Source organism: Chiroxiphia lanceolata, chromosome 20 (assembly GCF_009829145.1).
Source record: "Chiroxiphia lanceolata isolate bChiLan1 chromosome 20, bChiLan1.pri, whole genome shotgun sequence".
Classification (NCBI taxonomy): domain Eukaryota; kingdom Metazoa; phylum Chordata; class Aves; order Passeriformes; family Pipridae; genus Chiroxiphia; species Chiroxiphia lanceolata.
Genome location: NC_045656.1, coordinates 7699420 through 7714297, shown reverse-complemented (window position 1 = coordinate 7714297; position 14878 = coordinate 7699420). Strand labels below are relative to the sequence as shown.

Sequence of the window (14878 nt, the reverse complement as noted above, 5' to 3'; positions counted from 1 at the left end):
ATGAAGTGCCAGGACGCGGGTGGCATCGGTAACCAGCTGGGAGACCTGAGAGGACCCTGTCAAGGCACTGCCATCACCTGATCCCCACTCTCAGGGATGTCCACAGATGCAGCATTTTGGGGGAGTGCAGCAATGCCAATGCTGTGATTTCGCATGGCTGGAGCACATGGAACCATTGGCACCTGGCATTCAGGATGAGGAGCCACTGCTGTCCCTGGCAGGGGCTGCATCCAGCCCCGGTGTGGCAAGGACCCACATCCACAGCCCACTGCACCCACGGGCTCTGAGTCACCGGGTGCTGAGTCAGTGGCGCAGGGTGCAGCCCTACAGCTGCCATTTCCCACCCCTTGCCTGACCCACTCCCATCTATTCTGAGGAGTTGACACTCCCCTTGCCCCCAAGCCGTTACCATGGGTAGTGCCCAAGGGTGGCCACAACGTGACAGTCTTTGCTGCTGTCCATCTCCCACCAACTCCCCCATTCACTTCTGCCTTGGCTCCGGCTCAGCATGTCCTCACTCCATCCCTTAAAGGTTTCAACTGAGAGTCCTCTCCATATTCCAAAGCAAACACTACGCCACTGCAGCCCCCCCAGCCCCTCACAGCAAGAGGCCCTGCCAGGAAGGTGGCAGTGGTTCAGCAGAGCACATAACCCTGTTCACTAACCCTGTTCACGGCAGGAAACCGCGCTCCCTTTGTGCCCTGGGGAGCCCCCGCAGCAGCACCAGCACAGGGTGCAGCTGCTCCCCCCCCGGGTGCAGTGGCTGCAGGGCCACGGGGGCAGCAGGAAGCTGGTTTTCCATGCACAGCTCCCTGCATACATGTAGGGTTTCTTCCACATGCTTTTCCCAGCCAGACACACCTCCTGGACACTCCTGCCCATGGCACCAGCCTCTCTACACCACCATGCCCCCTTTGCACATCTTCCTCTTTATCCAACAGAGGGCATGAGCTGAGCACTTGAAAGAGCTGTCAGACCCCATGGAGTCCTCTGCCAACTGGCCACCCTTGGCCTGATAACACAGAGCAGCTCCTGGCAGAGCCATGGCCGGGAGGACCAGGGTAGCAAGTGCCTCACAGACCCAGGGCCACTATGTGCTGCACCCGATGGCAGCACACATCAACCCAGGCAGGTGCCCTTGCACAGCCCACACAAAACAGCCCCACCAAACCACTGGGCTTTATTTTTACTTTGCCTTTTTTCACCTTTGCAAAAACAACAAAACCTCAAAACCTGCAAAGCAGCTGAACCTTCCTCCTCTCCCCAGGAGAGCTGGAGGGAGCACCCACTCACACCCTGGCACCCATCACCCTGGCACCCATCTCCCCGCAGTGATACAGACCAGTCCTGGGTGAGGAGATGCTGCCAACCATGTTCTCAACCCCCGTCAACCACCCCCAGCTCCAGCTGGGAGCATCCCTGCGGCAGAGCCGAAGCCTCAGCTCCACAGTTCCTCCCCACCACCAACCAGCCCTGCACAGCCTGCCTGGTGTCTGGCTGTCTGCCTGGCATCTGCCCAGCCCCTGCCCGCCAGCCCACGCATCGCTATTTCTGGGCTCTTGTGCAAGAGTCCTCCAGTCACAGCCACAGGAGCTGCAGGAGCCTCGGCGCTTGGCCAGGGCCGGGCAGGGGCTGCTGGTGGGAACCCAGGGCTGACAGCAACCAGAGAGCAGCTCCAGAGCCACCTGCACCTCCAACACTGGCACAGGGCGGTCTTTTCCTGGAGGAAGACTGGAATGGGAGAGGGTGGTTGGGGAGGACCATGCAAGTGTTAAGAGCAGCCGGAGTGCTTTAATTAGGAGAGGCGAAACCTCTGTGTCCTGGAGCCATGGCAGGGACACAGCCAGGGCTGCGGAGCCCGGGGCTGCGGTGGGAGATGCCAGCCAAGAGCCTGGCTGTCCCAGCTCCTCCAGTGCCTGCTCTGCCGGGCTCTCCAGGAGGTCCAGGCTCTCCCTCGCTGGTGCAGAGCAGCAGCTACCCCCTTGCCAGAGGCTGCAGAGAGAGACGAGAGGAACAAATGAAAATGTTTCCACCCTCCCCGCCAAGGAGCACAGCAAGTTCTTCCTGCTGGGTGTCCTGAACATGCTGCTCCTCAGTCCAGCATTAAACTTTTCCCCCCGTATCACTTCCCTGTGGGATGGGAGCCCTGAGGTCTGCGCTGCATCGGCCCCATCTGCACTCACAGACCTGGGGCATGGCTGAGCAGGCTGCCTGCCTGGAGCACAGGGCAGCTCAGCCAGGTTTGCTTCCCACCACAGGAGCTTCGAAGGAGAAGGAAAAGGTGTTAGTTTGCAGCCTTGGAACAAAAACCGCCCATGGAACAAAAACCCGCCATGGCAGAAAGCCCCATCCCAGCACAAAGGTCTCCCTATCTGCTGGATCTTCAAACAATCCCTGAACTTTGCAGCTGGGACTTATCTCAAGGCAGATCTGCAGGAGTCCTCTGGGATTCTGCTTAGGCTGGCCAGGCTCCACTCAGGCTACAGCCAAGGGAGCCAAGAAATGCTGCTGCTACTGATCTACGTATGCCGATTATCCTGCTTAGCAAACACTGAAGAAGTAACTTGGAGTGGGAAATCTTCCATTTGGAGATGTCTGTTGGGGATGAGGTGAGTTCTATGTGCTCTCTCCTGATGGCCCCCGGTGCCTGCTCCAGGTGACCTCAGCAATGCCACGAACCAAGGGCATAGGTGCCATTTTCCTGGGAGGGATGCACACGTAGTGAGCTGCCCTGGCTAAGCCAGGCTCCCCTCTCTAAGAGAAGGAAATAGAGCACAGAGGAAAGCCTCTCCCTCTGATCCCTGCTGCAGGGTTGGCCCCAGCAGACAGCATCCAGCAAAACACAGAGCAGAGCCATCCGCTGGGATCCCAACGGGCGGCATCGCTGGGCAGGAGGGGAGGAGGAACCGGTGGAACAAAGAGCCCCGCTGCACAGAAGTGTCTTTCCAGGGAAAAAAAACCAACAAACCCAAACCAGATTTCAATAGACTTACAATGCAAATGTATTCAGGCCCCGCAGGGCACTTCAGGCTCTATCCAGCCACCTAATGAGGGCTCCTTGCCTGCCCTGCTGCTGCTCCTGCCTGGGGCCACCGATCACCAGCCACCTGCACCAAACCTGGGGGCCATCTCTGTGCTGGTCACCTCATGATGGGCACAGCCTGTGGCACTGCTGGCACTGGAAGACAAACTCCATCCCCTCCTGCCTTTCTGCAGAGCACCAGGGCAGACTGTGCAGCCCAGGAAATGCTGCCAAGCTGGGGGAGCTCAGCACTGTCTCTGCCCCAAATTATGGGGGACAAAACCCAGCCGGTGGGACTGTGCTCAGCTGATGGAACACAAGGATATGCATCCACAAGGGGATGCACAGGGATGCTGCAGCCAAGCCCACCTCCTCCAGCTGAGATGTTGGCATCTCTGTGCCAAGGAGAGCAGGGACTCCAGCTGTGCTGGGGGAGTGCCCCCGCCCAGTAAGAGGGTCAAGGACTCCCAACCCACCGAGCATCCATCCTGCTTGGTGGTCAGAGGGTGCTGGCACCAGGAAGGGCTCTTTCCTCACCCAGCAGATGCTGCCAGCTCTGCCCCAGAGCACAGATCCTGGTGGTGCCTGTGGGCAGAGCTGGTCACAGGTTTCCCCTTTGCTCTTCCAGCTCCTTTACAAGCCCTCCATTATGTGCCCATCACAGGGCAAACTCCAACAGCCAGCACGTACTGCTTTCACCTAAAGCTATGCTTTAAACAGCAGCTCTTCTACTCCAAGGCTTTTTAACCTCATAAACCTTGCATTTATTTATGGCTTTCTTTAACAGCACCAACCTGCCCCAGCACTAAACCCGCCATCCCCATCTCAGGCAGCACCACCCTTCGGGGAGGCAGCCCCACATCACACAGGGGTTGCTGTCACAATGCCATCAGGGGGGTTTGTGGAGAGAAACCACCTCCCGAAACGCCACCGGGCCCCAGAGCAGATGGAGACGGTTCAAAGGTCCCCAGCAGGCGCACAGACACACACACGCTGCGGTTTTGTCCTCGCCTGAGCAGTTAAAATCAAACACTGAGACTCTGCCTGGCTTTCCCCGGCCAGAGGAGGAACTTCCAGCATCTTCAGAGCCAAATAAGCACTTTCCAGTGGGGAAATATGATGAAGTAAAAATTTAAGAAGTAGATATGAGGACGTAGAAGTGGCAGATGGGCTCTCGGGGAGAAACAACTCCCCCCACCGCACCTCCCCACTTGGGCACCGACCCCCAGATGCTCCCCTAAAGGAGGTGCCAAAGAGGGGAGATGGATGCATAGACCATGCAACACTTCACCTTTCTCTGGGAGCTCCTTTGCCTCATGCACACTGTGACCTACCCCAAGTAGAAAGAGATGCACCAGGATAAACTCTGGACTTTGGTCACTATTTTCTGTTCTTTTCTTTTGCTTAGGTTTTAGGGAATATTCCAAGAAAGGGATGAGGAACCAGCAGGGTCCAAGGGTGGCTCAGGACAGTAAGACAGAGTCCTGCCTGCAGCACTGCCCCATCACCTCCCTGACTGCAGGGAGTTTCTCCAGGACAGAGATGCCACTTTTGCAGTATCATTTATTTGCCAGGAGTAGCACAAGCTGAAAGCAGGGATGGAGCAGCAAGAACAAGCCCTGTCTTTACCCAAACCATTCCAGAAGCCCCCAGCACGACACCCATAGGAATCCAGCCCCAAGCTGGGCATGCAGGGATGAGGCAGCCAATGCCCCAGGGACTCCAGATGCCCCAGGGCCCCTTCCCCATCTCAGCCCTTTGGTGCACACCCCGACACCGCTGCCCTTCTGTGCTCACCGCCCTCCGAGGCAGGGACCCCACTGCTGCCGGCAGCTCCCTTCCCATTTCCCAAGGTACCAGGGAAGGCAGTGCAGTGGGGCAAGAAGAAGAGCCCACGTGACTCCAGAATATTTCCTTGGGAGAAACTGTAATTCCAGCTAAACAGAGGGCTGGGGATTCATTTACAGCACAGCTTGCAGCCGCAGCATCCTGCTGTAACCAGATCCATCAGCCAACGCCATCATGGGCTATTCCAGCTATGCCAGTGCTCCCCACCCCAGAGCTCACATTTCTGGGGTGCAGGGCACTGCACAGGGCAGGTCAGGGGCTCCCAAACCACGCAGCCTTCACGAGGAGCTTCAGGAGCTCCCGCAGCATCCCAGTTCCGTGGCAAGGCCAGCCTCTTCCTCTGCTTCCCAAGGACAAAGCGAGGAAACCCAGCACCGAGTTCGTTCCACCTCCGCACGCGCTACCTGGCTGCCGGGCACAAAGCATCTCCGACGGGCACCGCCGCATCCCTCCTCTCGGCCGCCAGCACAGCCACCTCCCTCCTGCTCAGCTCACCCTCTCCTGGCCGGTACCAACCCGCAGCACTGGACCCCTCATCCCTTCCATGGGAAAAGGGAGGCGATGGAAGCAGCGCCCAGCCCAGGCACCGCCGCGCCCCGGCACACCCCGACCACCTCCCGGCACGGCACCGCGCATACTCAGCTGCGAGGCCAGCTGCGTGTTTGGCCACAGGGACAGGTGACAGCCAGGATGAAGGGAATTTTAGTCCTTTCCACGCTTCGTTTTTAGCCATCTGCTCGCTGACGCTCAGATTTTGTTGGTCCCGGGTGAGCTGGCACAGGCGTTATCTCAGATGCCAGGATCGAGTATCTGGCTGTCACATGCGCTGCTCTCGTGCAATGGCCGCAGACAGGGGCATCTTGCGGATTTCCTCGCTTTAAATCAGATTAATCACAAGCTACTTAAAGGAAACCACTGGTAATTCCCATAAAGACGATATTCAACGCTCCTTCACTTGCTGTCCAGATAGTGCTTCCATAGGTTATGGTGATACAGCTGGGGACTGACACGTTCAACCACAGCCACAGCACCATTACGCTCCAAAACTCACATTAAAATACTGAGGGACCCAGGCAGAGCAGCACTAACTGAGTTACACACCACCAGCGTGCTGGCAGGAGAAGCAAACAGCACCACGATCAGGAATTTTCAATTATATCTGAAAAATAGAGAGAAGTGAGAAGAAAACAACAGGAGCACTAAGTTAACCAACTGCCCATGAAAAGGGGATCCAGGCAGTGACCTCACACGTCTTACTGGACTCTCAAATCTTGCTTTTAAATGTCAGCGCCGTCAGCGCACACAGGCGCCCTTATAACACCCAACAAAGAAAAGTGCTGATGCTTGGGAAAGGCTCGGGACAGGCTCAGGACAAGGCTGGGGAGGGCTCATCAACACCGCTGCCATCAGCTGACCTCCGTGCAGAGCCCGGCCGTGTCATGGGACAAGGAGCTGGGAGCTTGGCAGAGGGGATGCTTCCTCCTCTGATGAGCGCTGGAGCTGGTGATTCTGATGAAGACCCATTTAGGGAAAGAGGAAGAGGCCACATTTAACCACAGCAGATGCAGCCTTGGACTTCAAGGTCTTGTCCGAAAGACTCGCCAGGACCAGCTGCAAAGGTCTTGCAGGGTGGTACTGGGCTGGAGGATCCCTCTGACTTATGAAGCTGGGACCCCTGGAGGTTTATGCCGTGCTCCAGGGAAGGCCCTTTAAGAACACTCCCTGGCCTGAGAGCAGCCTTGCACAGTCCTGGGTTTGGAAACATTCAGGAACATTACCCAGATATAAATACAATGCAGATCCAAGCGTAAATCAGAAGGATTTGTGCTTGGTCACTCCAACGCACTTGAGCCACTTCAGCCACTGAGCAGCTCTCCAAGAAGTACAGCCAGTGCCTGCTGACGGGAGCTGGAGAAGGGCTTGGAGCAGCCCTTTGAAGGCAGCACATGGAATGCCCTTGATCCTCACCACAGGGCTGGGACCAGGCTCCCACAGCCAGTCCCTGCCAACTAGGGAGCAGCACAAACACTCACACGTGTGAGCCTGGCACAGCACAGCAACAACACCAGGAGCAGCCATGCACTTGGGACATTTCACCTCCAGACAGCCCGGGAAGGTGAAGTGGAAACCGAGCTGTTCTCCAGCACTGCAGACTAGTGCAATAAATATAAATTAACTAAATATTAAGCACAATTTGACATCAGAGCACTTACTACCCAGGCAATCTTAAACCAGCACGATACAGCCTTGGGGGAAAACCACCACCCCAAACAATCAAGCAAGAACAAAATTAACTCAAGTCAGCTGCAGAATTAGCAGCATTAAAAGTGACATTCCCTAGCTGCCGGGACTGTGTTTGAACTGGGTTTAAAGCTGATGCAATAACAACTTCCAGGCCGCTGGAAGTAGGACAGCGTGACGGGTGACAGCGCTAGCTGGCTGCACCTTCAGTGCCACAAAACAGCCAGGCAAAATAGCAGTGTCCTCAATCTGCCCAGAAAAACGCCCCAGGACATCTCACCACCCCGGGAAGCTTCTGCTTTAGCACCTCCAGGATTTCCCCACATGAGGTCACAGGGTGTCACCTGAGCAGAGGTGTCCCCGTGAGCGAGGTCACAGCACGAGGAAGTGAGTCCTCCACAGTGTCCCAGCCCCAGAGGTGGCTTCTGGGCCACCACCACATCGCCAAAACCCAATTGAGAGGACCAGCAGCCACCCTCCCTCCTTGCACACCTAATGGTGGGGCCTTGGCATGGGATGTCCTTGGAAATCAGACAGGGAGGAGACAGAGCTTGGGGTGGCCTTAGTGGTGGGACAGCACAAGGGCTGGGGGTGGCATTAGCTGTTTGATGGGGATGGCACAAGGAGTTGGGGCATACTCTGCTCTGTGGCGACATGGGGTGCTCCTGGGTGCACGATGGGGACAGCCTGGGGAGACCATCAGATCCCCTGCTGTGCCACAGGACGGGGTGCATCAGCTGTGTAGCAGGGATGGCACAGGGGCTTGGGATTGCCTTAGCAGTGGTACGGCATGGGGACACGGGGACGGAGTGGCACGGGATGCCATGGGCATGGCACAGAAGCGCAGGACAGGCAGCGCGAGGGCTGGGGATGCCCTCGGCCGCGAAGCGGCTCAGGACGCCCTTGACCATGCGATGGGGACAGCGCAGGGGGTCTCGGGGCACCCTCGCCGCTGGGGCGCGGGGTGGGGACGGCTCCCCCTCGGCCGCCCCGCGGCACCCACCTGCCGAGGAAGCGTCCTCCGCGTCGGAGCTGCCGCCGCTGCCTCGCTCGGGGGAGCTGCCGGCGGGGCGGGGGGCGGCGGGCGGCGGCGGCGGGAGGGGGGCGCGGGCCAGCGCCGCCTCCAGGTAGCCCACCTTGAACCGCTCCTCGGCCAGCGCCCGCTGCAGGCGGCGCAGGTGGCGGCGGCAGCGCTCCAGCTCCCGCTCCATGGCCCGCACCGAGCCCAGCTCCATGCGGGGCGCCGGCTCCCCCGGGAACTCCGCCTGCCAGTGCCGCGCGAAGTCCGCCCGAGCCGCCTCGCCCGCCGCCATCCCCCGCCCCGCACCCGAGATTTTCCCCCTTCCCTCCCTCCCTCCGGCACCGCCACCGCCGCCGCCTTCCGCCCCCCGCCGCCGCCGCGGGGCCTGACGTCGCTGCCCGCCCCCGGCCCGCCCCGCCTCGGCTCGGCCCCGCCGGGGCGGGGTCAGCGCTGCCACCGCCCCCCGGCCCCGCGCGGCTGCGGCCCGCGGCGGGAGCTGCGGGATGGGATGGGATGGGATGGGATGGGATGGGATGGGATGGGATGGGATGGAGGGACACGCACCCCACTGCTCCGACCCTCGGTCCCTCCGCCCCCGGCTCTCCCCGAGAAGCTGCGGGCCGGGGGATGCGGACGAGGGAGCGCCCGATGCCGGCAGCGTCAGAGCAGTAACAACATGATAGCTAGTGCCAGAATCCATCCCACGCGCTGCGAGGGATCCCTGAGCCAGGAACAACGGAGCCTTGAAGGCACGGGGTGGCTACTGTGCTGTGGGGTGGCTACTGTGCCACCACCAAGCTGCCCTTCCCCATCCACCGTGTGCTCTGGCCCTCACTGTGGAGCTCTGCCCAGTCTCCTGGCCACCCTCGTCCTCTGGCCAGTGAAACTCTGCCTGCCCTGTTGGTCTCAGGATGGATGGGCCATTCCCAGCAGATGGAGGGGCAGGCACAAGCTCCTGTGGTGGGCAACAGAGTTCTACAACTCCCTGAAAGGAGAGCGTAGCCAGGTGGGGTTGGTCTCTACTCACAAGTAGCAAGTGATAGGACAAGAGAAAATGGCCTAAACTTGTGTCAGTGGAGGTTTAAATTGGATACACTGAACTATTCTGTGATTCCGTGAAGGCCCACGTAAAGCCTTTGTGCCCACTCTGCCACACACGCTGTGTTTAAGCTGCCAGGGCAGCACGTGCCCATGGCTCACTCACACCTAAACAGACAGGGCTTTCCAACTTCTGCCCTGGGCAGGGCTGTTTCCCTGTGCCATGCAAGGTACTGGAGGACAGGACCTCCCCAAGGTGGAGGCAGGAGCCTCCAGGCAGCATGGCCTCAGGGCACTGCCTTTCCCTGCCTCCTGTGCCCTGCTGGATGTCGGGCTGTGGATGGATGACTCACCAGCCGTGTCCCTTGTGCCACCTGGCCATGCCCCAGCAGGAACAAAGCGCCCTATTTATTTACCCACGGGGCCCAGACTGTGTCACAACAGCCACCTCCTCCTTCCCCTCTGTCACCAGGGGCGGGCACCTCTCTGCACCCGATCCCTGGCTCTCATGCTGCCCTGCTGCAGGATCCCTTGCTTCACTCTGGCACATCCATGCCTCCCAGTGCAGCCTTCCCAAGGAAGATGAATGGTGCTGGGACACTGCCAGGAGCTGGGCAGCCCCCCCAGGCCGTCGGCTGCCTCCTCACCCCATCAGGGTTTTACCTCCAGTGAGGGCTGTGCTCCCAGATGGCCCCGGCAGCTCTCACCTGGAAGCAGCAGTGTTTTGGGGGTGCTGGATGGGTGTGGGTGAGGGGCAGCCAGTCCAGAGCTCTTTGCAGGAGTTAAGGCCTGGCTCAGCAGCAGTGTTGGGGCAAAAACACCGAGAACACACCTTTGGGCTGCGGGACCCATGAGAGCTGTGACAATACTGGAAGGTGCCCAGCACTCAGCAGTGCCCCAGTCCAGTGTGACACAGGTGGGGTGTCCCTGGGGGCCAAACCACTTCTTAGAGGCTGGGGAGGAGGACAGGGGTGCCACGAGTGGCCTGATTTATGTGTGGCGACAGATAATTATGGCTCTTTCATCATCTGTCAGGCAAACGGGCCCAGCAGAGCCCTACAACACGTTTCTGGCTCCCCATCTCAGCCCATAAATCTCGCCAGCACGTGGTGATAAATCAGCAGGAACCAGGGGAGCAGGGCCTGGGTGGGCGTTCCTGCTGACCTCCCACCCTGTAATGGGCACCTAGGTAGGAAGCAACCAGGATGAGGTGGGGATGGCCCAGTGGGATGCACTAATTACAGGTGGCAGGTGGCATCCGGTGCCCCGTGATTTATACTCTGGTCTTACCTGCTTCCAGGAGCTGGGCCTGGATCCCTGCAGCCAGGGCTGCCCAGAGCTGAGACACTGAGAACCCCTGGCAGCTCTCCCCAGCCAGCTCCTGGGGGCTGGGGGCAGGATGGGGGCAGCTTTGGGACTGTTCCTTCTATCCCTCCCTCTGCCCAAGCATCACCCAGCTGGGACTGGCTTTGTGCCCAGCTCAGCCTCCTCCATGTCTGTTCTGTACTGCACCTCCTGACCTCCCACACCAGCAAAAACATTCCCATGGCAAGGATCTGTGCTGCTTAGCTGGGTTTTAGACAGGCACGTCTCTAAGTGGGTCTGACACCCATGTCCTGCTGGCATTCAAGCATCCTGAAGATCCCCTTGCTCCTGAGCTGAGCTCACCGGGTAAGTCAGTGGCCGGGGAGCCTCCACTCCTGGGCAGAACAAGACTGGGTGGTGAGAAGGATGCTGGGGAGAACAAGAGGGCCATAGTGAGCACAGGTGAGTGCTCAAAAATATTTGCAAGCTTCACCTCCCTTTGAAGTCCTGGTGCCTCAACCTCCCCTCTCCCTGAGGCCCTGGCTCCTGATTTATTGGGTTCCTGGAGGAGAGGCACCTAAATTAGCTCAGGCTTCAAAGAGCCAAGAGAGGAGACGGGCAATAGACAAATAACCCCCCACTAATTGTGGCTATTGATCAAACATGGGCCAGGACAATCAGATAGGAAGGGATGGATCAAGGGGGGCACATTCTCCAGGGGCTCTGCTTTCGCACCAGTTACCCCAACAATTTGTCAGACCCGCTCCTGGGCTGTTTTTCAAAGCATTACCTGTCACACAGGAAGGCATTTAGTGACTGGTTGCTAATGAGATGATGGGCAAACACACGTGGTTGTCCCTCAGTGCTCTGAGGGTGGGGACCTGGCTCTGCCCATGGCCTCCGGACCTGCTGCACCTGGGAAGTCCCTCGTCCCACCAGCTTATGGATTCAGGAAACAAGGAGCTGCTTTCAGCATCGTTTTCCCCAAGTAAGTGCCGGTCAGGCACGTCAGCCCAGACAGCTCTGCCCCCAGGCTCCTGCTCTGCTCCGAAGGGACAGGAAGGCTCTGGATGCAGGTAGCACTTTAGCTCTTTTATCACCTGCCCCAATCCCCCCTGACACATTCCTGCTTCCTGCTCCGCAGGGCAGAGGCATGCCAAGCCCTGCACATTCCTGTACCGACCCCTGACTCCCCGGGGCTGCTCCTTCCCAGGCACTCACCTACCTCAGTGCCCACAGATTCTCCCGGCTCACTGGGGTGCAGCTGTGTGGAGCCTCCAGCCCAATCCTGGGGCAGGAGTAATTTTGCCTTCTCCTGCACTCAGCCACAGGACTTGCTCCTCTCTCAGCAGTGTCATCATTCCATGCCTCGGTTTCTCTTAGCTGGGAAGTAACAGAGCAGCTCATGCTGCAGCACCCATGAGCTGGGGGTAAAGAAGAGCCAGGGTGGTGATGCCCCACGGGGTTCTGCGTCACAGCACCGCATAAAACCCAGGCGTGACCTGGCCCAGGCTGAGCCACCAGCCCACCCAGCGGAGGAGAGAGCAGAGCAGCACAGGGGAACTCCTGCAGCGCCCAAATTCTTAGCAGAGACTAAAGCAACCACTGCAACACGTGCTGGGGCCTGTGAGCATCTCACTGCAAGCTCCGGGCACCCCAGCACTGATGCCCCATGCTCCAGCCTGGTACCACATGCTCAGGAGCATCCCTAGGGATAGGAACCAGGCAGGACTTGCCCTGTGACTCTCTGCAAAGCCACACCTGCGGCAGGTGAGGAGGGTCGGGGGAGCCACGTGACGAGCCCTGTAGTGGGGTTTTTAGAGGCGGCTGTGTGTCCCTGGAGGAGTGTCTCCCACACCTCGCAGGAGGCAGGACCACAGCAGCACCTCTCCCGCTCCCCCTCGCCGCTGCCATGACCGGAGTAGCCGTGGGGAAAGGCACAGAGCCAGAGCCAGACAGCTCGGAGGAGGAGCTGGAAGCGGGGGGCACACCCCAGGCGTGCTGTGGGCAGAGCCTGTGGGTCCCCCAGGGCAGGGAAGCAGCCGCCTGCCTGGGGGACATTGAAGGGATGAAGGTGAGGAAGAGGAGCAGGCCAGTGCGCTCCAAGGCCAGGAGGATGGCTGCCAACGTCAGAGAGCGTAAGAGGATTCTGGACTACAACCAAGCCTTCAACGCCCTGCGCCTGGCCCTCAAGCATGACCTCGGTGGCAAAAGGCTTTCTAAAATCGCCACCCTCCGGCGAGCCATCAACAGGATCACGGCTCTGTCCCTGTCCCTGCATGGCGCCGGGTGCTGCTGGCCCTGCGCCCACTCCGAGTGCCACGGCCGGGCTGGGGTCCCCACACAGGAGCCAGGGGTGAAGGGCAGCCGCCCCCAGCTCCCCTGGGAGCCCGGTTCTGCAGGCACACGCTGCCCTCCGTCTCCTCTCTGCGCTGAGTTCTCCCCTCAGAGGCAGCTCCATCACTACGAGAGCCCGAAGGAGGATCACTCCATGCCCAGCCCTGCCTGTTGCTCCAGTGGGACCCCCCACCCTGCGCTCTGGGGCACCCGCCAGCAGCGACACATGGGCAGCCTGCAGGACCCCCTGGCCGGGGCACTCCCCTGGCAGCTGGGCTACTGCCAGAGCTGGGGACACCAGCAGTGCCTCCCCATCCACTGACCTGCAGGGCCGGGGTGGCAAGATGGTACCAGGAAGGTAATGGATCCATGGGACAAGTGGGGGGAGCGGGAAAGGAGTGTTGGGTGAGAGAGAAATGCTGCAGGATGTGGAGCTTGGCTGCAATGCTGCTGAGAGCTGGGAACCCCCAACAAGCTGTACTGGACCCCAGCGCTGCCCAGGTCTCTGCTCTGTGGGAAAGCTGTGGAATGTAGGAAGTCCTCTAGAAGTCTCTGTTTCTTGTTGTGAGTTCTCACTGTTGCTGATTGCCACTGTTATTTATTCTCTCTTGCTTGCTCTGTGAGAAAATACAAATTACAAACCCAGCACCAGGGCACTGGCTCTTAATATGTGTGGGATGGACAGATGGGCCGTGGGGATCATGCTAAAGCCCCTGGCTGGCTGGTCACTCTGGCTCCCATCGGTGAAGGAGGGGAACAGGAGCAGGGAAAGGTTAGTGCCCTGGGACTTTTGATGCTAAGCTCATTGGTACAGACGTTTGTGCCTGGCAGATTTGCGAGGCCGTGAGGGGAGACAGATGTCAGCTTTCATAAAACCCACCCATCCGATTGCAGTTTCCTCCTGATCACAGAGAAGTGGCTCTGGTGGGACAGGCTGGTAGCACGTTCCTGGCCAGCCCCCATGGCAGGGAGGAAGGGGGAATTTTACTGGAAAGGTCCCTTTTGTCCCTTCCCTCTGGCTTAGAGAGCTTGGACCAGCTGGGAGGGCTCCCTTCCACCCGAGGCTCAGCAAACTGGAATTGCTGCAGGAATCAGGCAGGGATTTACAGCCACACTCACCACAACCGGCAGATTTTTGGATTGGGCCAATTGCACTGTGCGATTCCCGCAGTGCTGAGCCCCACAGGGCTCCCCCAGCCCCACTGCTCCCACCCCAGTGCTCCCAGCATGGCTGCCAACATAAAAGGGCAGTCTGAGCTCTTTCCCTGCTGAGGGGCACATGCTGGAACAACCATCTCAACCCTCTGCTGTGTGTGCCAGGCCCTCCCCAGGGTCTCCTCCTCTTTCCTTAGTCCCCAGTGGGACAAGGGAGCTGGGCTGGGAGCAGGGGAAAGCTGGCAGCAGCCAGGAGAGAGAGCTCTTTGCTCAACAAAAGAGCCTCTTTAAAGTGCTGATGATATGAGGCATCTTGGCTTCAGCCTCTGACAGGTGTTCCCTTTGCCAGAAGGCGGCCTGCAGCCCTGTCCATGGAAGGAATTCTGCTTCTCCCAACAGCATCCCTGCTCTGGGTGCTCTCCCTGCTCTGGCTCTCCATGGAGCAGCACACGGCCCTGCTCTGCCCTGTCAGCAGCCATCACCCGGGGGGTGAGAGCCCAGCAACACCAGCATTCAAGGAAGGTTTAAGTGACACCCTAACTCAGGCAGGAACCCCTCCCTCCTCACAGATTTGCATCTCCATGTTTTTCCCCCACCAGATTTGGTGACCGGCTGAAGTGAGAGATGGAAATAGCTGGTCACAGAGGCAGGAGGGAGGGGGATGCATAACCCCACAAGACCCCCCAAGAGCTGGGTCACCCCACTGCTCTCAGGTTCACATTTACAAAACGTAAGTCCTAATTCTACCTGGAGGCTGCAGGATGGAATAAGGCTCTGGGCAGGGCTGGGCAGCAGGTCTTGGCTGGCACGAGGCTCTTTGGGCACATCTCAGGGAGGCAGAAGGTGCTGGGTGTGCCCCGTAGATGGCACTGACCCAGGGCAGCCCCAGCCCAGCTCTGCAGCGATGAGGG

General features: G+C 59.3%; 2 protein-coding genes across 2 annotated transcripts in view; one reads left to right on the top strand and one right to left on the bottom strand.

The window, feature by feature from the left end:
- Window positions 1-8411, bottom strand: part of ABR (ABR activator of RhoGEF and GTPase) — a 39283-nt gene extending 30872 nt beyond the window's left edge. The window contains 1 exon segment of the mRNA XM_032707869.1: window positions 8115-8411. Coding sequence (XP_032563760.1) covers window positions 8115-8346 — 232 coding nt within the window. The 5' untranslated portion in view covers window positions 8347-8411.
- A 2092-nt stretch (window positions 8412-10503) lies between these two features.
- On the top strand, window positions 10504-13180 carry BHLHA9 (basic helix-loop-helix family member a9). The gene has a single exon (XM_032707226.1). The coding sequence runs from the start codon at window positions 12388-12390 to the stop codon at window positions 13132-13134; it is 747 nt and encodes a 248-aa protein (XP_032563117.1). The 5' UTR covers window positions 10504-12387; the 3' UTR covers window positions 13135-13180.
- The last annotated feature ends 1698 nt before the right edge of the window (window positions 13181-14878 follow it).